This window comes from Chiroxiphia lanceolata, chromosome 3 (genome assembly GCF_009829145.1).
Source record: "Chiroxiphia lanceolata isolate bChiLan1 chromosome 3, bChiLan1.pri, whole genome shotgun sequence".
NCBI classification, from domain to species: Eukaryota; Metazoa; Chordata; class Aves; order Passeriformes; family Pipridae; genus Chiroxiphia; species Chiroxiphia lanceolata.
In genome coordinates, this window is record NC_045639.1 from 30903069 (window position 1) to 30928470 (window position 25402).

Sequence of the window (25402 nt, forward strand, 5' to 3'; positions counted from 1 at the left end):
AAATTTCATTTCTAGTGTACGTGAACATTCAGCCTTTTGAGGAAGTAATTATATTGTAAGATATGTTTAAGACAATATAATTGTTGTTGTCATCTGATAGCATGTAGTAGATATTTCTGCTACTTGGCAAGGAAAAGAATAATTTACAAATATCTCTATCCACTTTTGAAGCATTTTTCTGATTTTTAGTGCCATATGTAAAGGTTGGTATAATTTGAAGGCCTTCTCTTGCTCCACTGGTGTCCTTTTCTAAAGTTTATTGCCCATGGATAAATGTTTTTGACCTCATGGCAAAACATTCTAATTTGACTAATTACTTTGTCATTGATCTGGCCTGCATACTTCCATATAGACTTCATCTTACTTTGATCGTGCTTTTGCCACCATTAAATTGTTTTGCTTTATCTTCATTTTTCGTTCTCTCCAGGTGTTTCACTGTGTGCATTTTGAGTGCCCAGCACAAAACAGTACCCACAAGGACGAGAGTAGTAAGGAAGTAGCATCAACAGAGGTGGGGACTGCTGGACAGTAGCTTGTTTCTCGCCCTGTTTGAGCTGCAAGCACTAGTCCCCTCCATTCCCCTCTTGGATCCACCTTGCGTTCACATGCTCACCAACAATAAAGAAGGGAGCTTTTGCAGCCTTGGTGACATTCTATGAAATTATTCAGAACCTTCTTGTGCTGGCACCTTTTCTTTCTTTGTGAACGAAGGGGACTATGTCTGAAAGCTGGAAACGTTGAAATGGAAAAGGCTTTTCCTGAGCACATGAAGAGACTGCTTCACTCTCCTCGATTTGTTCAAATCAGGCTGGTCTTCAAGGGGTGAGAAAATAGGTCTTCAATCCTCATCAATTACCCCATTAACACCCTACCTCTCTAATCTAACCAAGGCAAGGAAAACAGAAGGAAATAAAAGGCAGAGCTACAGTGGAAGTCTAAAATTACTGGAGCAGAATGGAAGGCATATGAAATAAGTATTTGTTCCCTAGAGGCTTTCATTAGTAAAAAAAATATTTATTGGAACACATCAGTCCAGCATATATGTTATTTTTAAAAGTGATTCTTCATTCATATTCCTTTGTAACTAGTAATCTGTTTTCTAAATCATTTTGACCCTGTATTCCAGTTTGTCTCTTATTTTTGGCTGTAGTCAATGCTGTACATCAGATTAAGGAAGTATCAGACATGTTTACCTGCTGAGATGCAAATTCCCTCATTCATCAGTGGGATGACAAGAAAAGCATTCATGATATCAACAAACTAATTAATGTATCTATATTAATCTTGACCTTAGTTGACTTTTCAAAGTACAAAGTTGTCATTTCTTACACTCAAAAAGGAAATTCCTAAATCAAACATCCATCTTGAAGAAAAGCATATTTTTTCACTCCTGAAGATGTTTAAATTTTGCCTGCGTTTCTAAGACAACTTGCAAGAGATCATCAAAAATGTTTGGTTTAGAAAAGTGGAACTGCATCTGGTCACTGGCAAGCAGTTGTTCAAATACAGAAAGAAGAATTTGCAGATAACTTACATTTTTCCAAGAAAAATTGTTTTACAGTCTGGAGCTAAAAATTCACAGGCTGTGTGTGCATTAACATTTCTCATGATCCTCACAAAACATGATGCTTTTGCACTGTATTGTAAAAAATTTGGTTCTTACTTTACAGTCACAGAATTCATTATCGATCCATGTCTGTCTGGATTGCATTGCCTGCTACTTTGCTTATTCTGTTTTCACACTGATGATGATGCAGTCTCTTACTCTCTAGACCTGCATGACTTTTAGGAAGAACTCCATGTTGGTCTTTCAGTATGGGATAAAGAGATTTTGTTTTAAGACAAATGCTGATATAATTGGCAGAATTGATTAGGAGGATTGTTACTCCTCACAAAGTATATTATATTGGAAATGTCAGCTAACCAGTTTTATGAACTTGGAATTTCCTATAGCCTTGTCAGAAGAAAACAAAGCTGGTGCAGGATAAATACAATTTTGCTTTGCATAATCATAGTGATAAAATGAGTTATATCAACATAGCAAATTGTATGTTAATTTATCACACTACTTAATTTGAAATAATTTCCCTGTTGGATACTAGTTGTGCTAAACCCAAAAAGAAATATAATCGGTGGTAGCAGTGAATCAGAGGATATTTCTAATAAGAAAAGCGTCCTTTCTTCTTTCAAATAAAATTGATTAGGCTTTATCAATAATATTACAGTATTTTTATTGCCAAATTACAGTTTAGTTCAGACATTTGCATACAGTCCTCTCCCTTCCCACTGCTGTCTCCTGACTTGTGAATGCTTGTTGGTGAAGATGGATGCCCATTGTGCTGTATAAAACTTCTAATGTATGTGCTATGGCTGCCTCAGACAGTCTGGAGTTCTGGGACAGGATTCTGCTTGTGACAGTCACCTCCTCATCTGTGGGGCTGATTATCTTATGGCTTAGGAGCCTTTGGAGCATGAAAGAATTGAGACCAGCTACTGGGGACACGACCCTCTTGTTTAAGTATAGGTCCAAAAAGTTGAATTTTTTTTCCCTTTGAAAAGTAAAAGCAGAAAACTTTTCCTGTTGTAATCCATGCTGGAACTACTGAGATGCATGGAGTGTCTTGCCTTTGGTAGATATAAGTCCTTTTGTGTGAGTGATGGTATTTCTTTGCAGTTTGATCAAACAAGTCTGCTTTTGTCAAACTGTGGAGCAAAGGGCATAACTTTCTAGCTGTTAGTAGTCACTGTTGTAGAGAATGTTAAAAAAAAAAAAATTAGGAAAAGGTTGTGCCAACTGTTCTGAGTCTGGGCTCCCAGAGAAAGAATGGGGGTTTTCCATTTGCAATCTTTAATGTGCACAATTAATTTTTATGATACAAAATTAATTTTTATGATCTTGTAGACTATAACCTACTGCACATGTTTTTGATCTTGTCCTGTGACTCATTGTGGAGCAGAAGTGTCTATTTCCCATGGTATTCACTCTCTGCCAAGAATATGAGTGAACATATCTGAGATTCCCAGAGCAAAAACTCCAGGGTCCTGTAGACCCTTCGTTTCCTTACCTCCATAAATCAATAAAAAACCCAACAACTTTGCATTGTCTCTTCCTGCAGGTATTAGTATTAGACTTACTCACAATGGCCCTTCTCAGTCTTTATTTTATACAGAGTTGCTCTTAGAACCTGTCACCAAGGTGAGCCCAGTGAGCTCCCAGGGTTTTAAGGCAAGCCCTGCCAAAACTTCACATTTTCAACCTTTACCCTTTTTAAATAAAGAAATAATGTTTTCAGAGAGCTGAACTCTGCTTGGTCTTCTAATATTACCCACCAACAAACACCCCTAATTACCTGTATTGCCTAGAAGAGGTCTCTTTTAAACGTTGTATCAGCAACGTATTACTAGTGACAGAGGAAGACACCACACAGAATTGAGTTGTGGTTTGGTGTGAATGTTTGCATTCTGTCTAATTATTGTCTGTATTTATTGACTCCCAATTTCAAATGTACTTCCTGTATATTCTTCTGAAGTTTTTTTTTTTCTTTTCTTTTTTACCTTTGTTTTTCCTTTCAGTGAAAGTAAGTAGTGCTGTTATGGCTTAGTATCAGGGTTTATCAGACTGATGAAATACTATAGTTATTCAGAACTGTGCGATCACTCATATTTTATTTGCAACAAGGATAGAGCAGAACTGAGCAGGCATTCATGGCTTTCTCATCAGAAACTATGAAATAGACCTGCTGTTAGATTTCTACATACTGCAACTAACTATGTTGTCATTATTAAGCCATTAATTCTGTTTGGTACTTTAGTATCTTTAAGTTCCCCAGGCCTCATTTTCTCAGTTTTTCTTCCATGGGTTGAATTCAGACTTAGACTTAACTCACGTGGAGCTCAACAAAGGCGTTTCTAAAAATCTTTTTGTTTAGTTAACTTTTCCGAAATGCAAATAAAAGGATTTTTTATTCACAGAAATGTAGGGGAAAATTATTATCTGGGAAAATTAATTTTTTAAGTGAGACAAAATTGTTCAGCTCTGTTTTCAAGCCATTTCCAATCAGCTCTGAAATAAGGTCAAACGACTTGTTAAATGGAATTGCAATGAGCGAGGTTAACCCAAGTCTAATGTAAAAGACAGTACAGAGGAGACATACCAATTTTCTTAGAGTAGGAACTCTTTTTCATTGCAGTTTCCTTCCTTTAGAGCTCCCTTTCTTTCTTTTTTTCCTCATGAAAATCAGGTTTTGTTTGTTATGACAACTCATGTAAGAGCTCAGTGCTTCTCAGCATTACTGCAAAATTCAATTTCATGCATCTTCATCTTTACTAATGGTAACATTAGAGGATTTTCAGTTGAGTATCTGACTTGATGAGAGTTAGTTTCCATGAAAGAAAGCAAAAGATGTCTGTAATTGTTGCAATCTAATTAAATGTTCAGTACAAAAATTAGAAGACAAAGTTAATGCCATTCTTGTCTGATTGTTGTGTGTTCATAGTTCTGGTAATAAAGTGATGCCCGTTCAGAGACACTCAATAAGGAACTAGAACTTAGATTTGATTTCACATGCTATACATTACATTTCTCTATGAAGATATTAATTGGCTGATATTCTGACAGGTGTTAGTATACTGCCAAATAAGCAAGTGAATGCATTGGTAACTTTGTTGTTGTGGCTAGAGTAGTTAGCAAATAATCAGAGCCAGTAAGAATTAATATATTTAAGAGTAAACGTTTAGGCTTGTGTGTCATACTAGTTGCCAGAGGACTAAACCATGCTTCAGAAATAATAGTTTTTAGATCCTAGGGGATACTTGAGGCCTGATTCTCATCCCAGTTTCTCAGTTAATGGTCTATTTAGGTTAGAATCATTAGTTCTCTCTGAACTGATTGTTGTTGTCAGTTTTACTAGTTAACTTAGATATATATATATATATAGAAGCTCCACAAAGCTTTGTTCAGGATACAAAAATAAAAGTTCTGGGTCAGGTTTTAGGAGTACCTAAATATTCATATATGTATGCACACATATATATATGTTAAATCGAGCTAGTAGCTAATTATGTAGCTTGAATTTAGAACAGGCTCTAAAGCTCCAAAACTAAAAACAAACAAACAAATAAAATGTCTTCAGGCTTGTCTAAACTGCTGCTCCTGTGGTATGGCAGGATGGTGACTATGTTATGGTTGCTTAAGTGCTAATGTCCAAACAAGGTATGGGTGAGCAGGTCCAAAGTGCTTTGTTGCCCAGTTGTCAAGTATTGGCGTTTTGGCTGGGGTGTATAAAACATAGAGCAAGTTAAATGCTAATTTCAAAGACAGGGCTGCAGTCCAAAGAACACAGATATTCCTCCTAGCTGCCTTGTCTGCTATGGCTTGCAGTGTTTACAGAGTGAGCCTTCATATGATTTCAGTTAACTGCTCAAAAACATCCTACAGTCTTTTTGGCCCTTCCCGAGCTTTCATTGCAAAGCTTTGGCTGAGATAGTGTCAAAGTCCCACTCATATTCCATGATAGAATCTGGGTCTGTGTTTGACTGTTTACTGTGAAAAGTTTTAAAGCCACCCTGCTGCTTTTCTTAGAGAAAGAAAGTCCAAATTAAAAACTTCAGTCTAGAATGAGGAAACTACAGATATCTGTCATTTACCAATAGACTGACTGGCAGTACAACTACATACCAGTTTTATCATTCTGTGTGTGTTTCATTACTACGATACATACAAATGGTGGAGGTGAAGAATCAGTTCCTTCCACCCTTGGCACTGGACATTATCACCAAACAGTCATTAGAGAATTATTTCTCTTCTCTTACTCATTCCTTCCAGCCTTAATAGAATAATATAGTTCAATGTTTGGCAAAAAATGATAATTGATTCCTTACATAACCATAATGGAATTGAAGTTCAGATTACTAAAAGCTTGAATGAGTGGTGGCATCACCCTGCACAGGTGTAAACATGCCTCTCCAGTGCCTTTAGGCCCTGAGCTATAATAGAGGAGGAAAGCTGCACTATTGGTAAAATGAACTTTTACTCATTCTTTTCATATTTATCATCTTGGCACATCTATTCTCTTTGTGCAGATGCTTGGTTAAAACAAGGTAACCTAGTTTGTCATAATTTTCTGAATTATCCAGTGACTCCTGAGATTTGGCAGATATACATGAACAACTTTAGTATATATTTAGTAGTCTGAGGAATTTACAAAACAAACCTATATGATCTTTTACACCAAATTCTACTTGTCCAAAAAGTACAGCTGACTCCTGAAATATCAAGTAAGTTGGACAGTATTACTGTTCAGATGAGAGTTTGTATGTCTGAGCTATGTGCCAGTGAACAGTAGTTACCACAGCTTCTTTTCAGTAGAGGAAGCAGGGAACCATAGAATGATTCAGATTGGAAGGGACCTTAAAGATCATCGAGTTCCAGCCTCCCTGCCATGGGCAGAGACACCTTCACTAGAGCAGGTTGCTCAGAGCCCCATTCAACCTGGCCTTGAATGCCTTCAGGGATGGGGCATCCACAGCTTCTCTGAGCAACCTGTTCCAGTGCCTCACCACCCTCACAGTAAAGAATTTCTTCTTCTTCTTTGGATCTATTTCAGTAATTATGTCCCTTATTCATTTTGAGAGGTAAATACTTAAGTGAATGTTTTTATACAATAATACAAAATTCATGGAAGGTAGATGATTAGATTTAAAAATGTCATTTAAAGCAAGAGCTGGTGTTGCAAGGAGCAGTTTAAGGGAAAGACTGGTATGGAATTGCATGGTTGCATCTGTGCATATATAGCAAAGAAAATGTATGTGTTACCCAAGTTGAAGTGACTATTGGCACAGATGTGTTTCTGCATGCCTTTTCTTTTTTAATTTAGGGAATTTTGTTAAGGAATCTCACTCACCTGAATGTGAGCACTAAAAGAGAACATAGGGAGTGAGGCTTTAGTAGTTTTTATGGGAAGAGCAACACAAAGATATGATTCTTGTGGTCTGAGCTAGTTCTGTTTGTCTCCAGTCTTCGCAGCTATTACTTTTTCCTACATGCATTCCCCAATCTGCTTGTTACTACTTCTCTTTTCCTCCCTATCTAGCATCATATCACTGGTGTTCCCTGCAGCTTTCCTCCATATTGTGATATTTTAAGGAATTTTAAAACTTTATTTTTCCTCTTTGTCATATGCTGAATAAAATATCCTCATCCCCTTTCATTCACATCAGACTTCAAAGGCAACTGCCACTAGGCTGACAAGTGCTAGTGAGCAGCATTTAAATTTGGCTGTCTATGGATATGCAAAATACTAACCCTTTTGGACCTTGTACTTCCATAATCTGTTTAAAATCTGTTACCCTTAAGAGAAAAATCAGTAAGAAGTTTACTGTTGACTCAAGAAATAGGTCAGGTTTTGTGCTGGTTAATCTAAATTATGCTTAAATATAAATGTAAGTATTTCTTTCTCGCCCTGATGCACCAGATATATGCTCAATTTGTTAGTTGTGCATTGCTTAATGCATTGATTGTACATAATATTCTTTTCTAAATAAACTGCATCATCAAAAGTGAATCTCAAAAGCATTTGTAACTTTTCAGTGTCCCTGTGTGAAGGTATTTCAGCTGTCAGAGATCCAAACATCACACTGAGCATGTGGATTCATTTTGTGAAGTTCAGTGCTACTTCATAATTTGGACCCTATGCCTGTTAACCTTGTCCAATCTCTTGTAAAGTTTCCTTTCTGCTTTGCTCAATTTCATTATTGTTGTTGGATTTGTTGTTTGGTTTTTGGTTGGTTTTTTTTTTTTGTAGTGAATGTTAATGTTCAGAGCCAGGCTAAATAGAAGTTTAGCTTTTAGTGAACTTTTTCACTTATTTCTGTGTTTAGCTCCTCTTTCCTGACAGACAGTAGTTTAAATCTGTTTTGCACTTTGTTACACTCCCCTTCTCTGTAGCAATTATAATTGTATCTTGAAATTTTTGTGCATTAAATCCCTTTCCTTCTTTCTCATAGAGTGGTTCTAAACTACCTCAGACCTTGTTGTGAACAGGTACGAGTTTCAGCTGCAATTTTTAGAATTTATCATTGTCTTTGTATGTTCCTTAAGTTCATGTGTATGTAACGAAATCAGCCTGCCAGACCGTGATTGCATTTTCAAGAATACTGTTCCAGGTGAGACATGTTACTGGGATGAGTTCACAGCCACACCCATTCAGGCTCACGCTGATACCTCTTTCAAGAAAAGCTTTTCAGGAGAGCAGCTTCTGGTATGGGAAGTGCTTCAACTTTCTCTTTGAAGGGACATGATGCTGCCTGCACTGGACTACTTTCCCCTCTCCATTGCCGTGACAGCCGCCATAAAATTGCATGGTCAGACCTCCCTTCCCGGCTGTGAGCAGGAGCCGTGCTGTTGCATTGGACTGTGCTCATCATATGAGAACAAACCCCACAAGGCATGTTCTGATGACCTTGGTATCATTTTATACTGCAATGGATGTGCATTACCAACCCTTTGGGCTAAATAGGTTTCAGGTAAAATGATGGTTGCAGATTGTGCTGCGGTTGATCCAGTTGATAACTTTGGGAATTGTCTGGTTTTGTAAATTATCCATTGTACAACCCGGCAAACCTTGTTAGTACTGATTTCCTTTTCACCAGCAGACGTGGGCATCATCAAACAAGCATTTTGTAACATGGAATTTTCTATGTGCATCCAGAAAAGAAGCATCCCAGTTATTTCCTTAGTAGCAACATGTGTATTTGTAATGAAAGTTTTAGAATTACTAAACTGCTGTAAGCTATTCTGTGCATGCTCTGGCATTGTATTAACAGTTTGTATTAACAGCTGATAAGCAGAGGGCTCTGGAGAGCAAGGAATGCCGACTGTGGATTTCTTTTTCAAGAGTTTCAAAGAACAGCAAAACTTGACAGAGTGGATACCGGACCAGACAATGCTCAAAGCAAATCATAAAGTGAAACTGTTGTGCTTTGTATTTATTTCTTTGAGGATTCTTCTTCAAAGTATTTAACTTCACAGGAAAATATAGAGTATATTTAAAATAGTGACAATTAGAAATACACCTTTTCAAGAATGAGAGGGGGTGTGATTTGAAAAATAAAGTGATCTTTTGTGTTTAACTGCTTGTCTGTAGTTTTGTTAAAATAATGGTAGAGACTTGTCTGATGCTGCTCACATATTGCATACATGAATAGAAGAGTTTTGGCAGAACTGTATTGATTGCTCGTCATGGCAAGAAAGTTAATGTCATCGTTGTTATATTAACTCATAATGACAGTCTTAATATCAATATAGAAAATGCTGGTGATTTTTGCAGTGACTTTCAGGCCAGTCGGCATCCACAAAACTACTGTGAACACTGAGAACAACAGCTGTGGGATGTTGCTACCAGGATGTGCTGCTGTACACTCTGGATGAAGTGTATGAGTATTTACTTCATTTCACAAAAAAAGTGGGGAAATATTTTGAGACTTGGGATTTTGTTTTCAAACAAGCCAGAAAAAGGCTTGATTTTTCAGAGTATTTAGCACTTGATTTCATCAGACTGCCATGAAATGTGGGAGCACTGAATGTTTGATTCATAATAGTAGGCCTTTATCTTCCTTTATCTTATCAGCCTCACATATTGAACAGAATTTTTGTAAGCCTTGCCTGGATTTCAGAACTTCATGCCCTAAAGCAGTGGCTGTTCTCCAGTAACAACACTACATTTCTCTATAATATAATCTTTTAAGCAGTTGTACGTGTGTCATGCTATTCCCTCCATGAATTATATACCCTTTGTTACCTAGAAAGTGGAGAGGTCAAACTCAAAAAAAGAAGTATGATACCAAGTTGTAAGATCAAGCTGAGGTACCAGAGAAAACTATACAATCCCATAGTATAATTGGATCTAATTTCTTTTGTGTGTTGATTTGTTATACAATAGTTAATACGTTTGACAGTTATAATTAGATTTTAAGAAGAAAAATGAGATTTTTTAAGTGTCAGATCCTGCTGTTCATTTTAAAAAGCAGATGTGTGGATTTTGAAGCATAAGCTGCCACTCACCTCAGTTACTAAATTGTGACACAACATATGGGAATACTGAGGGGAGGAAGCCTTACTTTGGAAATTATATTTGCATAATAGGGTACAGGCTCAAAGTAAGACAGAAAGCAGTATAATCCAGTCAATGAGAAGGAGTGCATGCTGAAGCCATTCCCAGGCCATGTGTCCAAGTTAAAATGATTTTTTGCTCTGTCTTGACAAATCAGAGGCTTCTTGAGGCCTTTGGGAAATTTTCATTGTGACCTTCATGCAGAATTTTGATTGTGTTCAAGATAATACAATTCGTAGCAATTGTAGAAATATTCTTTCTCTTTGCTCTGGTAAGGGTCCAGTTTATCTTCAGGCTTAGGCTTGTAAAATCATCAAGAGGTAAGGCTTATGAAGGGATTGCAGACTGAAGTGGAAATACAGCTGCCTTTCCAAACAGTAGTAGGGTGCAGTCAGTTTGGATGGTATAGCCTGAGGATTTATTTCAGAGTTGTTTCTAATTCTGTGTTGGGCTCACTTGTTAATGAGCATTGGCAGTTGAAGCTTAAAAGACCAAGACACGTCAGTGGAGCGTGAGTTGTAAAGACCAGATACAGACCAAATCACCATACAAAGAAAAATGCACATAAACAGAACACTTGTTACTTATTTTGTATTTTACCCTCTATTAACTGCTGCTTAAATATCCTTGTAGGCTGTGGTAATTAAATTAAACATCCTGGAAAGTGGGCAATTTTTGCCTTATAGCTCAAAGCACAAAAAATAATTGTAGAAGATCTTTTTTGAGTCTCTGTATTTCTGTGAGGGGACCCCTGGTGATCTAGTGGTTAGGATGCAGCACTCTCACCGCTGCGGCCCGGGTTCGATTCCCAGTCAGGAAAACTCCCCCGGGCAGATGGAGCTCGTCAGCCCTGTAAGGCCATCCATCTAAGAGAAGGTCACTCTAAACAAACCTACGTCCTGAGGACCTCACTACCACTGTCCAAGCTCGCTCGGCCCCGGCAGATGAACCTCAGGATTAAAGGGTGGGCTCAGCTCAGCGCACACTGGGTCTCACCTAAAAAATCCACTGTGCAGGCTTGAAGGGTAAAGACCTTTCCCAAATCTTCATTCGTGAAGACTGGCCATACATACATTTCTGTGATTTGTCATTCTTTTTCCCTTTTTGTCCCCCAATAATATGCTGACTTTCTGTAGCTGGAAAAGTGTATGGGTTTTGCTTCAAAAGCATCATAAGAACCAAGATGTGTAGGTAAAAGCTAATTCCATTTATTAAGAGTAGATGCATCACAAAAATATCCCTTGTTGCAGCTGAGTCATTGGGAAGTTGCATTCCTAGTCTGTGCAGTGCCAACTTTAGTCCCATTTATGAACGACTGTTCTTTGTCATCTGCTTTTTAAGGTGGTAAACATCAGCTTGAAGGTTGACGTTTAAATTGCTAACCTTTTTTTTTTTGAAGACTGCATAACTGAGAGAAACTAAAATATTCACAAGTCTTCACCCTCAGCAACAAACCGACTGCTCCCCAGGCTCCCTTCTGGCTTGCAGAGCCAGAATGTTACCAATGTGTTTGTGGAAACACATCTGTAGCTCTGTTTGATCAAACACCTCCCTGTGGTTTTTTGGATGTGAAGATTCGTGGCATGTGTATGAGGGAGATAGTGGTATTGCTTAGCACTGAAATATCACCATCTCTGGAACAAAATCAAGTTGGCAAGAGAAGGTATTATAGAATATAAAAGGCATACTTGGTTTTCTATCCTTTGAACATTATTTCTTTGTGAAGGGGCATTCTATGCCCTATGATAGCTCAGTTTCTTGGAGCCTTTGGTGAATGCTACAATCTCCCTACTCTGGTATCCTGTTTCTGCCTATAGCAGAGTTACATTCTGTGAAAAACCTTATCAAAAGCTTTTTGGAAACTCTAAATATACCAACTCGATCACTGGCATCCTTATGTTCATTGACTTCTTCAAGGCACTGAGTGTATGTGTGAGTTAATTATTTCCTCTGCAAGAGGTAAAAGGAAAATCCTGGGTTTTCACATTGTGTGTTTATTGAGGAGGAAATGGAGATGACCCACCCTTCTGTGCACTGTGGAGTAGTTTTTGCATTTTCAGATCTGTCAGGTCATACACATGCTTTTACCTGAGACTTGCTTGTCAGTCCCCAGTTTCATTCATAGTCCTTCACTACCCCTTGTGGTATGGATTTTAGAAGGCAGGATTTGCTGCTCGGGGCCCACATGTGCTATATGCAGGTGATTAACCTGCCCCCAGCAGGGAAGCACATCTATTGAGTAGCCAAGGGATTTGGTCATCCTCAGAATCACAGAGTCGATTAGGTTGGAAGAGACCTCTGACATCATTGAGTCAAGCCTGTGACCGAACACCACCTTGGCAAATAGACCATGGCACCAAGTGCCACATCCAGTTGTTTCTTGAACACCTCCAGAAATGGTGTCTCCACCACCTTCCTGGGCAGTCGATTCCAATGTTTAATAACACCTTCTGTAAAGAAATCCTCCTGATGTCCAACCTGAACCTCTCCTGCACAGTTTGAGGCTATGCCCTCTTATCCTGTTGCTTGTTACCTGTGAGTAGAGGCCAACCCCTACCTGGCTACAACCTCCTTTCAGGTAGTTGTAGAGAGCAATAAGGTCACCCCTGAGCCTTCTTTTCTTTGGGATAAAATCCTCGTAGGGATGTAACTGCTTTCCAGTGTGTCCGCTCCCTGGTCTACCCTTAGCTACTGCCTCGTGCCTCGGTTATTCTCAAATTGTGTGACCTACTGCCTGGAGCTCACGCACAGGGCAGCAGCACAGATTGAGACATAGCTGTGCTTATTTAACAGAAAGACTTCTCTGCCTTGCAGGTCACACATACTTGCACATATTTCTGCATACCTGATGTACGCAAATGGCTACAAGCAAATCAGCTGTGTTCATGCACCCACTTTGCTAATGAGAGATCCCTAGTTGGATTCAGAGAATTTTTGAGCTTTGAAAATATGAACTGCTGTATTCTTAGGTAGTAAGCTTTGTTACAGGTTCCAGGATTACTGCTTGAAAGCCATATAAAAGTGATTCTAGCAATGATTACTCCTAATTGCCCTTGCCTTGGAGATGCATGAGAACAAGTGTGAGTTCTATTCAGAGGTGTTTACTTTTTGATAAATAGCCCTTTTGCAGCTTGATTTAATGGTTTCATTAGGCACAACATCTATGAAGAGATCAGGCACAAACAAATATACTTGCATATGTCAATGAGGGACATGGTAAGAGTATTAGAAATTTGCTTAAGGCACAGCTGAGGCTGCCTGGTGCAGTTCTGTAAGTGCCTGCTGTTTAACAAGGCAATTTACTATCAATCCATCATTGCAATGTATTAAACTGAGCCACTATAAGGAACTGAAAAGTCTTGCTTTCCAACAATCTAATGAAATGAACACTTATGATGTGTATTTTAAGAAAGGCGAATGTGGTACAAATAGATGTAGTTCTATCAGGTGTGTTCTTTATGGTGAATGCTCTGTGCTAGACCTCTACATAAATATCCTTCTTGTTTTAATTCAGATGTGACATTATCATGTTTCTTTATCAACTGCTGGGTGAAAGGATATTTTTGCCAAGGTACTGACATAGTGTAGTTTTATTGCTACTTAACGCTCTTCAGATTTCAACATCACATAACGGTGGTGACACTTTATTTTATAGATGTATTTTAAGCTAAATTTTCACTATTAATAAACAGATAAATGGAGTTTTATTAATATAAATGGAATACATGTCATGGTGATCTTTTAGCCATGTTTTAAACTATATAGTGTTAGTAGAAGTATATAAACTTACATTATAGTTATATTTTGATTTATCTGGTTATTAGTGATAATGGCTAGCTTTGGAAGTGAATAGAATGAGGAAAGGAATTACCTATGCTTTTGATGTTGTCATAGTACTGTCTAGGATAAAACCTAGTAGGATAAAAAAGCACTGCTTTGCAATTGAGGCTGTTGGAAGAAATGTGTTTTTCAGCAAAGACATGGGAGATAACAGTAGGGGTATACAAATATTCCCAGTCAACAGCTTTCCAGTTGATGTGTACACTTAACTCTTTCCTATATGGTTAATGGTCCTGCTTTCTTGTCCTATTTCTGGCAGCTTTCATCCCCTTTTGTAATTCCAGAATGGAAGGGCTTTCTGACAGTGACAGTTCTCCCATTCTCAAGTTCAATCTACTGAAAGACATTGGCTATGTTCTCATATAGGATTGGTGCAAAGGTTTATTTAAATGGAGGGAAGTACAGGTAGCTCCCTTGTCAAAAGCATCTCTTCCAGCTGCAGACCTGTAGAAGCGTTTGGGCAGAGAACACTGAATGCCAGGTTAGTACTTTCAAAGTCTGAAAAACTAACTGGGGTAACTTTTAGCACAATTGTGATTTAGTATTAGCCCCTGATTGGAACAGCCAGCAAGCTCCAGTATTCTTTCTACTTTTCTGGAACTGGGAGCAGTAGTATAAGCATACCTGTGTTATCCTGCATATTTTATGAGATCTGACTTCCCCATTAAACTGACCTTTCTTTTTGTTTCAAACTAGACTAGGACTCATGACTTACAGCAAGAAATTGGCATTTGCCAGATTCAGGTTTGACTGTCAGTGTGTTTAAGAACTTCCACTGTCTCTCACACTGGCACATATCTGTTTGGGTGATGGGCCAACATGTGGGGGCTCTAGTACATGACTAGGGTGATTAAAACATCTGCTCAAAGAGGATGCTGTTTTCCCTTCATGTCATCTTTAATACAGGCAACCTCAGAAACAGAAGCCATGAGTTTGCTGATATTCCAGGGCATTTTCTTTCCTGTTTTCCAAGCATTAACTCCGAACTGCTCCCAGTGGTAGCTGTTTAGGGAGATGGCTGTTCCAATAACTTAAATGCCATGATTTTTAAGCTTAACTATTGCACATTTCAGATATTCTCTCAGAGGGATAAGGGAAGAGGAAGAAGGCTTATTATTCATCTTCAAAAAATGATCCTTTCACCAGATTTATGTATATGAAGAAGCTCATGAAAGGGCCTGGCGCTTCACTTTAGCCTGTCACAATCCATAGTCAAGGAGATGCTCTTGTAAAGGTTGCAAGGATTTTTTTCTCTCTGAAGGACATGAGACAGACAGGAGCTGATGAAACATGAATATTCAGTGCCACATCAACCAACTGACCTACAAGTAAAGCTGGTGTCTATCTATAGCAGTTTCTAAGGACAGGACATGACAAAATAGTTTAGATCATCTGCTTTTAAAGGCTGCCAAATCCTGGCTTGCTATGTAGTCGGTTGGAAGCTGGCTGAACACTGAAGCTGGTATATATCTATATTTTATGTATTGAATATGATCTCTAGTTGTCTTCACTGATTGTGGTAGTGGGCAAGCCAAATCAACCATGCTGTCTTGGGCAAGACATAAATTTATGTACCTACTGCTAAAACACCATAGAGAATGCCCGTGGCTACCTGTAGCAGTCCTGCATCAAAGGTAATGTTTGACTTTTGTTCCACTGAGATGCTTGTGTAATATCTATATCCAAAATATTAAATGTCCTCAACTTGATTACAAATTTGTATCAAGGTAACTGCAGTACAGTCTCTGTCACTAATGTCACTTGCAGCACATCCCTGGTTTTAGTATATATTAAGGGTGACGTAAGATCACAGTTTTGTTAGTTATCTAACTGAAGAAAATATTCTCTGCTAGGTACTATGCAAAGGTGTATTTCAGTTGGAAGTGTTGGCAAGAAAGTTCAGTAACATATTCTGTTCCCCTGAAAATATTGTAGAAACTATTAGGTAACAGGTGTTTAGTAGATTGTACTTCTGAGAATGTGAAGTAGCAAGTTGCTTTAATGTTTTTTCCTTAAGTGAATATAAAATTGCCCATCGTTTTTTGAGTGATTTTAATCTTAAGGTTGATGGGCAGATCACAGTCTTATTTTTCTCAAGATTAATGCTTTTCCTTACCTGTCTTTCTCCCCACTCTGTTTTTCCTTTTCCCTCCACCATCAGAGCCAAATTACTAAAACATAGCAGATGCTGACAAACAGAAAGAACCCTCTATGCATTTAATTTATCATGAAAGTACTAAAAATTTAGCTTTTGAGTTCAGTTAATCATTTTGACAAGTTGACAGTACAATGTATCATCACTAGAGAGATGACAATGCTAATCCTGCAGCAGATTCTCAAGGGAGATTTTTGTTGTAAAAATTGACATATATTGTATCAAGGCGAACAAAATACATTTAGGAAAACAGCAATTTGCTACTTTGCACAGTTCAGAGTTTCTGCTAATCTCAGCTGCCTCAGAATTTGGGCTCTGTTAAAGCTGGCAGGTCCGTCATGTCAGCCCCCACTTCTGAAGCTGTTGAGGTGTTGACAGATAGGAAGTACACAGATGTTTGCTTAATGGTTATTTCCCCGGGGGCTCCTCTCAGAGCTGTTCACAGGAAAATAGGGGAATTACCTTGGAAATTGCTAACTCACTTTCACTAAATGATGGACCAATGCATTACAAAACAAATTTGACCAGTTTGTGAATGTATGAACTGCTTCCAGAAAGGGAGGAAACCATTCCTAGCATAGATGCTGTCACACATCTGTTGCTCTGTCAAATCACTTATATTGCTGTTGGCAAGGACGACTGTACGATGCTTCAGTTGAAGGAAATCATTCTCTAAAGCATACATGACCTGTTGAGTGGTCCTGGACAGAAGAGAAATAGACAGGAAGCAATTCCTAAGAAGAGATGCTGGGTAGGGGAGAGAGAAAAAACAACAGCTGAATTTTTACTGCATGGTGCATTTTCAGAAAACATGGTAATCAGCATGGTATAAGATTTGAGCAAAGAGATAATCTAATTGTCTCCTCGTGTGATGACTGTTTGTCCTGCAATATGAGATCTGATTATTTTTTTCTTTATAATTCAAATATGGTGGTCAGAAGACCAGGCTGCAGGCTGAGGGAACCGAGGTGGCTGTACCTCTGTGTGCAGTCAGGTGTTGGAAGCATCAGATGTACAGTACACTGCTCCTTTTGCTCCGTGGATTACGTGCTGTTCCCACATGTTGAGATACTTTTAACTCATGTGCAGACTTTGATCTTTCACTTTTTTTTCCTGGTATTAGCAATTTTTTTCTGTGACCTGTGTAAGAAACACACAGCCCAAGCTGAGGAGAATGTCTAAGCCTTGCTGATGCCTGCCATATGGTGACTTACCCTGAGATATATTCTTCTTGATTTATCTGATATATTCAACCTCAAAATCCCCATATGGTTATTGCTTCTTTGTGTATTCCAGTGGGAATTTTATCTTTTGCTTTTCAAAGATTTGCCATAGAGACTATCCTTAGTGTAACAGTGTTGTGTGCCTGGTTCATCTAATTATCCTACCTAGTTAGGGATGCATCAGGGGCTCTGCGTTAAATTGGGGAAGGCTTTTAAAGTTGAATATCTGAATACTGTTGAATATCTGAAAGCTGTAGAAACATTGAAGACTGAACAGAAGGCATCATATATTGGAGTGTTCAGTCAGCTTTGACTTCCTATTGATTGCAGCTGACTGTGACTTGATTTTCATGACAAAACTTGGGGAAATACAGTAAAGAGAAAGCCCCTTTCCCTGAAGTGACCAGAAATATTTTCTTCCATTACAGCAAATTTACAACATGTTACATGCTCAAGGATCTTTGCTGAGCTATTACAGTAATATAGTACTGCATCATAGTTCCACCCATGCAACATCAAAATATGAGGATTTCTTAATGATGCTGGCAAGTAAAATCTGTCTAGGTGGTCAGAAGATTTTTAGTAAAATGACAATGAAAAAAACATATTGTTCATAATAAAGCACTCATCCTGCTGTCTTACTTACCTTTTCCTGAAGATCATGCCTTTTAACAGCATCGTACTGGGGACATGTCCATGTTAGTGAGGAGTGATTGTTGTGGGAGAGAACAAGTGCATCAGCCTGCTTAAGGCTCACCTTGTAGAGGGCACTAGGAATCAGTGAAGCCAGCAAGTCACGCTGTCAACAAATCCTAAAAGCAGAGTCCAAAGAAATACCAACTAGGTGGGACTCTTCAGCATACAAACAACACACTGCTCCTATGCTGTGGTTTCCAGTCCTGGAGAAGAACCAATTCAGACCACACTTGAAAAATAAACCCAAACCAAAGCATATGCCGCTTTTTCTAGTTCCTAGTAGACATATCACAGCACAGGATGTATGATTTATTGCATTATGTGTTTATCATTCAGACCTCAACTAGATTTTTCCCTACTTAGCATGGTAATAAAGGAATTTCATATAATGTCTTATTACAATAGTGTCAGATATTGGAAAGCAACACTGTGAAGGATGTCACTGTGATTTTGAGAGGTACAGTGTATGCATATCATCAAGATTAGTTAATGGTAACAACATTACTATGAGAATTTTATTACCCTATCTCCCTTCGGATTGTTTTTCATGTGGTTTCAAAACATAGTTTGAACCACTATAAATCGTGGAGTTCTGTAGTAAAGGTACGCTGTAAGCACCATGTATTGCACACTGAATCAAGAGTTTTACAAAGAAGCTGCACTATCAGCTGCTTTCCTGCATTGCTTGTATTTATAGGGAGGGTTCATCAGTAATAGATAAGGTCAGTTTGTGCTGCTGTTGTCGTTGCCCAGAGACCAAGAATCCAGTGGTTTCTCAGAAATTCTTTCTGCTGTCCCATGTCACCTGGAGAACAAACTCTGGCAAAAACAATCAACAGAATGGCACAGCCAGTATGGATTCTGAGCACTTTTGAGAGAGACTTCTGATCTCGTAACTGCACAATTGTCTGGTTTACTCTACTTACTCTTAAATAAAACTGGTGTGGAGTTGTCTGCTTGAGCACTGAGGTACCATAGCTACAAGCACTACCTGTGCTCAGGTAATTTACATAGGCATACTGAGTTAAAGTGCAATGTTAAACTCTGTGGCTGAATCAACATTAGTTTCTATAATGTAGATTTACAGAAAATACTTGGAATAAAACCCTGTGTAAAAGCAGAAGGAACTATCGGTGTCCTAGCAATAGCAAAATTGAGCCATAGTAAAATATGTCTGAGGAAGATAGAAAGCAACCTCTTTCCCGAAGAGCTGGTATTTTAACAAGACAAAGGGATCTTTAAATACTCACGAAACACTATAAAAAGCATCTTGAGCTAATAACTTCAGACTTAAGTGACGTCTGTGGTGAAAACAATGTTCTGGTCAGTTGGCTGGGTGGAGAGATTTGCCTTTACTTATATGGGTGACAGCAGGTCTAAATAACTAAAATATAATAAAACCATTATGCTTATGGCCTTTGCTACAGTTCAGCCACCTGCAATCTTTAATTCCAAGTCTAATGCAGAATCTTTTATATGAGAAGTAAAAACAGGTGGAAATGTGCAATAATGAATGTCTGTGAAATTCAGAATCATTGCCATATTATGTTTTCTTTCTTCTAATATGATTTTAAAGTCACCTGAGTGTATTCTATAAACCTCTACACTGAAAAATACATATGGGATTCCTGTATCAAGGAACTTGAAATATAATTTCAAACACAAAATAATAGATAAGGTCACAAAACAATAGGTCTGGGCAAAGCACTTAAAGTCTGTGCAAGCAAATTTCTTGCACCTCAAAGGAGGTTGTAGCAAGGTGGGGGGCAGTTTCTTTTCCTGAGTAGCAAGTGATAGGAAGAGAGGAAGTGGTCTCAAGTTGCTCCAGAGGAGGTTTAGATTAGATATTACAGAGAAGTCTTCACCAGAAGGGTTGTCAAGCATTGTAACAGGCTACTCAGGGAAGTGGTTGAGGCACTATCCCTGGAGGTATTTAAAAGACATGTGGATGTGCACTTAGGGACATGGTTTAGTGGTGGACTTGGCAGTGCTGGGTTAATGGCTGGACTTGAGGATCTTAGAGGTCTTTTCCAACCTCAGTGGTTCTATGATTCTAAATGAGAATAAATTGGGGTTTTTATAACTAGAGACTGGATTATAGATGTAAAGGGACTTTTCCAAATGTCTATTATATGAAAATAGAAACGATGGAACAGTGGTCTCAGTAGAAAACATTGGATCCTCTTTTCATTGTAAATTTAGAGAAAGCAGCTAGTATATTCCATCCTGGAATGACCTTTCCTCAAAATTTGCTGCAAGTATCCTACAACATAAGAAATTTAGCTTGGGTTGCTGATTTGGGGTTTTTTTTCATTCATACCTCAAGGCAAAAGGGATTGTAACAGCTGTCTTTCATATTTCACCATTGTAAATCTGCGTTTCAATTACTGTTCTGTCTGAATTTCCCTTTAGCAGGATTTAGATTACCAAAGAAGACTTATGGCTTCACTATGCAAAAAAATCCAGACATTCACAGAAGTCTGTGTATTTATACTGATGCTCGGCCTGGTGTGTTTCCACTAAACAGCACAACGAAATTCAGTCTGGGACATCAGATTTACAATTTACGCAAGTGGGAAGGAACGTCTATGTTAAGGGGAAAAACTGCTGACAGGAGGAAGAGAAACCAGCAAGTGAAACAGGGTATCTTAAATTAATAAATCCTAAACTCTGCACCTTTTTGTCCCCTCTTTCCTCATTCTTGCTATTGCTTTTTTGAACAACCATTTTATGGCATGTATTTGGTGCAAGTGTCCCTTTGGCACTAGTATGTGTCAGGAAAGTGGCTATCCCACAGTATAACCAGTAAGGATCAATACATTGACAAACTGTTTTATTGTGAATGGAGAAGCTAAAACATAACTAATAAACTTTGCTGAAAGACTGACAGGGTTGGCAATCACTAAATTCAGGGGAGCCTTGGATTTTGTGAGAATCTTTTTGCTTGACAAGTGCTCTAATTAATGATTAAAGGAAACGAGGAGGCTCAGCACATGAAGCAGAGTGGGAGGAAACTGCTGGCATGATTAAGAGCTGGTAAAAATATGAATTTGAAATAATTGCACTGTTCTGCATGTTCATGGCTTCTTTTTACTCATTCTATACAGTTCTTTTGATGACAGGAAGAGAAGAAATTAACTAACCCACCAGCTAGCCTGAGATCTGTAGGAATTAATTTTGTGGCCTCTGATCAAGAGAAAGCACTTCTCTAATGGTTGTAGCAAGGAAGGAGCAAACAAGTATTGCTCACTATCATGTCAGGTCAGGGATTTGCAATCCATAGCTGTAGGACAGTTTAAATTCTCTGTAGGATACAAGGTCAAAAATGATGAAGCTGTGCCTCATTTTATAGATTCAAAAGTGAAACTCAAACTTTCATTTCTGACTACCAGACAGGTCCCTGCAGTCATGTAGAGGATCTTGTATTACTGTAGTTTGACTGCAGATGGAAAGTTACATGCTTACATTTTACTGATGTAAATTTCATTTACTGAAATATAGTTTTAATTTTAAACATGCCTCCTGAAATGCCCTGTTTGGTGAATCTGGGTACATATCTCTGCATTCAAGTGGGTTTCTCAGCCTGTCAGATGCTACTGGCAGGGTAGTGATTTGGCTAGGGAGATTATTCATACTCCTATGATTATTAATCAGCTAATAACCACCTCAAAACTTCCTACAAGCCTCAGAAAACCATGGCATTAACTTCAACTCTCAAGTGGGACTTCTGAATAAATGTATATCTTCATGGCTTGTCCAGGAATTTAGGACAATACTGGAGAATGACATGCAGAAAGAGGGCGCAGTGCAGAGGATATTTAATTGAAGCATAACACTCAAACCCCCATGCTATATTCAAATATTATGGGTACACCAAGGTATACTTTTCTACTCTAAAGATGAAAGCCATTTTAAAGGTGGAAGGCTTTTCATGCAAATCATGGCAAGAGAAAAACCCTGCAGGACTGAGGAGAATGGGAGTTTCTGCTCCACAGTGGAGAGAGGCTGGAAAGAAAGAGGAAATGAAAGGTTAGAGGAGGAAAACTAAGGAAGAATAGGAGGGGGAAAAGAGATGTGAAGAACTAGAATAAATTAAAAGGGCAGTACAGATCCTTAAGAAAGAGACAGAGGAGGCATTAAAAAGGAAAACAGCCAATAGAATTTTCCATGAAGAAAACTGTTATTTCCTGGTTCTTTCAAAAAATGGAACCTCAATAAGCAAAGTTGCTCAGAATCTCAGTTTTTGTATCGCAGCCAAAACAAAGAGAAAAATGAGAAGCTGTAGCAAAAAGCAGGTACAGGAAGCCAAAAATCTCAGAGAAGCTTAGTTTTGAAGAAACTGAAGTGAAACGAAATGTGTGTGCAAATATGCTTTCTATTAAATCAGCTTGAAGGAAATCTCACACACCAATGGGGCAAAAATGACAGCCAAGGACTTGGGAATAGAGCTAGAAGCAGAGAAATGGCAGTCATGATCAGCTAGTTCAAACAATTATTTACTGTTATTTCCCTCCAAAGTATTGTTTTTCTTAAGCATTAAAGCCCCAAAGCATATCAAATATATTACAAATTACAGTTAATTAATTTAGCACCCCTGCTAGAGAAACCAGTCCATTTTTTTCTGTGTCAGGTGGTCTCTCCAGTGGCATACTCAGTCTTAGCATGCTGCCTGGACATTCCCTAGGCTCCTGGAAATGTAAGACAGGTGCTACTCTAGGTTGAATGTGTCGATCTTATCTTTGTGTAAATAAGTAAAGTATCAGAGGCAACAAATGAGCCAAGAATGAGGTTGTGTTTGATAAAGTTGTTCCTGGGCAGTTTTTCATCTTTAGAATCTCTTGAAAAAATGTATTCAACTAAGAATGTAAGTGTGGATACTAAGCTGCTGCAGTTGCAGTTTTTGGCAAATTTCCAAATCCCAGCTGCCATATTTGTTTTTCCCATATACCTAAATACTACTGGATAAGAGATGGGAGAGAGATCCTGTAGTAAAATCTCCATTATCAAAGGTAACGGATAAACTTGTGAGATGAGAAGCCTATACAAATACTACTGGGTGCTCCTGAGAGCACAATATAATATACACAATGTCTGTATCCAGTGCAGCTCTGAGTTCAGTTGAGCCTATTTGGCCATATCAGAGCTTGGCTGGCTCTTACAGTCACGCTAGTGTTCCTTAGTCTTCTGGAGAGAGGCTTCACTAATCCAGCGCAGTGCTAGCCTGGATCTAGGTTTGCAGCTGTATCTAGGTCTCCACCAGGACTTGAACAAGCAAGTGCCAGAACCAGGAGCGTGGAGCTGCAGATGTGCAGGCAGTGGTTCTGCACGGCATTAGCTCAGATCCAGCTTGAGCAGAGCTACTGTGCACAGCTGTACTCAGTCCCACTGCTTGTGGCTCTGGAAATTGTCCCTGCACACTATTCCTGACAGCCCACCTGTCCTGCCAGTGTGGCACAGGCACTGAGTCTGACAAGGTTTATAGCTGGGGCTCCATGCAACACAGATCAGCTCTGTGATTTCCAACCCTTTAAGTGGTATGTCCAGCTCTCCACCTCTGCACCTAAGTGATAATATGAAGTGTATCACACCCAACTCCCGCTGCAGCCATACTAAAGATGAAACATAATCTGAATAATCCAATCCCAGAAAACAGAGAGGTGATTGCACAGTCATGTTCATGGCATTAGTTTTTGCAAATTACAGCTCTGCAAAACTCAGATGACTATGGAGGTGCAGGAGAAGAAGAAGATGGATTGCAAAGGTGTCTTGAACTGAGCATGGAAAAGTGCTTGTCTTCTACACTGTCGTGATAAATCAGACACATGACTATGAGTATTTTCAGTGGAAAAACAGGATGAGTTTCTTAGATCAGCTGAGATGTGCACTCAAAAGGAGAGGCAGATAAATGAAAAACCCTTTAAGGGAATCCTGGGTATTCAAATATTTAGAGAGAACCAAAGCAGGTTTCATTTGCCTCCTGGATATCTTCACCTCCCTAGGAGAACACAGAAAACTGCAGGGGATAGTGGTAATCTGAAACATTCCCCTTCTTGGCTAATGAGGGGAGAAAGAAAATTCCATTAAAATGAATATGTAACCAACCATAAAATCAGTTCCTTTGTCATTCTAAAGACTTGGAAGGAGAGCTATATTTTCATTACAACAGCACTAACAGACTATTCCAATTCTCTAATGGGTAAAAGAAACCTGAACATCAGCATCCCTGCCCACAGAATTACTTTTTTTTTTCTTTTGATATATCCTGGAGAATGGACTCAAAGATCTTAGTGCAATTAAGCAAGAGGGAGATAGTGTTTTTAACAGAAGAGATTAGTAGATGCCCTGGGAACAATATGAATTTCTGCCAGAGGAATTTTACACTTTCCTCTGATTTATCTGGTGGTGGCAACTGCCCGTGTGTGACCAACCCCATTAAGCTAAGCAGGCACACTGTTCTGGAATTCCGGGGGACAAACCTTCATTAACTAGTCTGCTCCAATGCAACAATGCCACAATTCTAAGATGTCTTCCTGAAGCAATACTCCATGAGTCAAGCCCCTCACTCGGTCTCAGTTTACTCATACCTAAAAATGAAAATACCGGCTTTAGCCTGTCTCACTGGGGTTTCTGAGCCTGAATTAGCAATTACAAACTGTTATAAGATCTCTGAAGAGCTGACAGAGCGTAGTATTATAATCAGATTTCTGCTGTCTTAGATACTGGATTTGGGTAACTTGGTGTGTGTGTGTTCTGTTGCCCTGCTTCAGGGAGACAAAAGGGAGAAGAGCAAGTCAGATACAGATTCATAAATTCTTCTTTATTACTGTATAATGAAGGGTAAAGGCACATTGATTCTTTTGACACATTCTTCTGGTTCCCATGGGCTAACACATTTGTGGCTTAGAGACTAGAATTTTGATTGATACCTCTGTGCCAGTCCTTCCCTTCCATGAAGAATCAATTGTTCTACTTAATGTGAAGCAATAACCAATATGAGCCCAACATTTCACCTTTGTGGATAAGGATTCAGAATGAATGTTAATAGAAAAGTTTTGGTTAAAAGGCCCTAGCTTCAGCGAATACCCATTTGCTTTGTGATGTTTGTGACAACTAAAAAATTATTCAGGAACTGATAGAAAAGTATGAGTCTTCCTTGAAGGGTGCAAAAGTCAAGTGTGTTCTGAGGGCTCGCAGGATTGGACCAGAGATACTAGTTTCAAGATTCCTACTGATTAGTATCTACTTCATCTTGCTGCCAAGGCTTCTGGAGGCTTCAGCTTTTCTGCAGGAGTCAGATAAAGGTCATTTTCCTTTTCTGGGAGAGAGTGATGAGGGGAGTCACTAATCATCCCTCCTGGGTAGCCAACTGCCTTCACAGC

At 38.8% G+C, this 25402-nt stretch overlaps 1 protein-coding gene across 2 annotated transcripts in view; it reads left to right on the top strand.

Moving 5' to 3' along the window:
* Positions 1-9129, top strand: part of BTBD9 (BTB domain containing 9) — a 118726-nt gene extending 109597 nt beyond the window's left edge. For both annotated transcript variants that reach the window (XM_032684444.1, XM_032684445.1), the window contains one exon: positions 428-9129. In XM_032684444.1, the coding sequence (XP_032540335.1) occupies positions 428-532 (105 nt within the window). In that variant the 3' untranslated portion in view covers positions 533-9129. The remainder of the gene's footprint in view (positions 1-427) is intronic.
* Positions 9130-25402: the final 16273 nt, after the last annotated feature.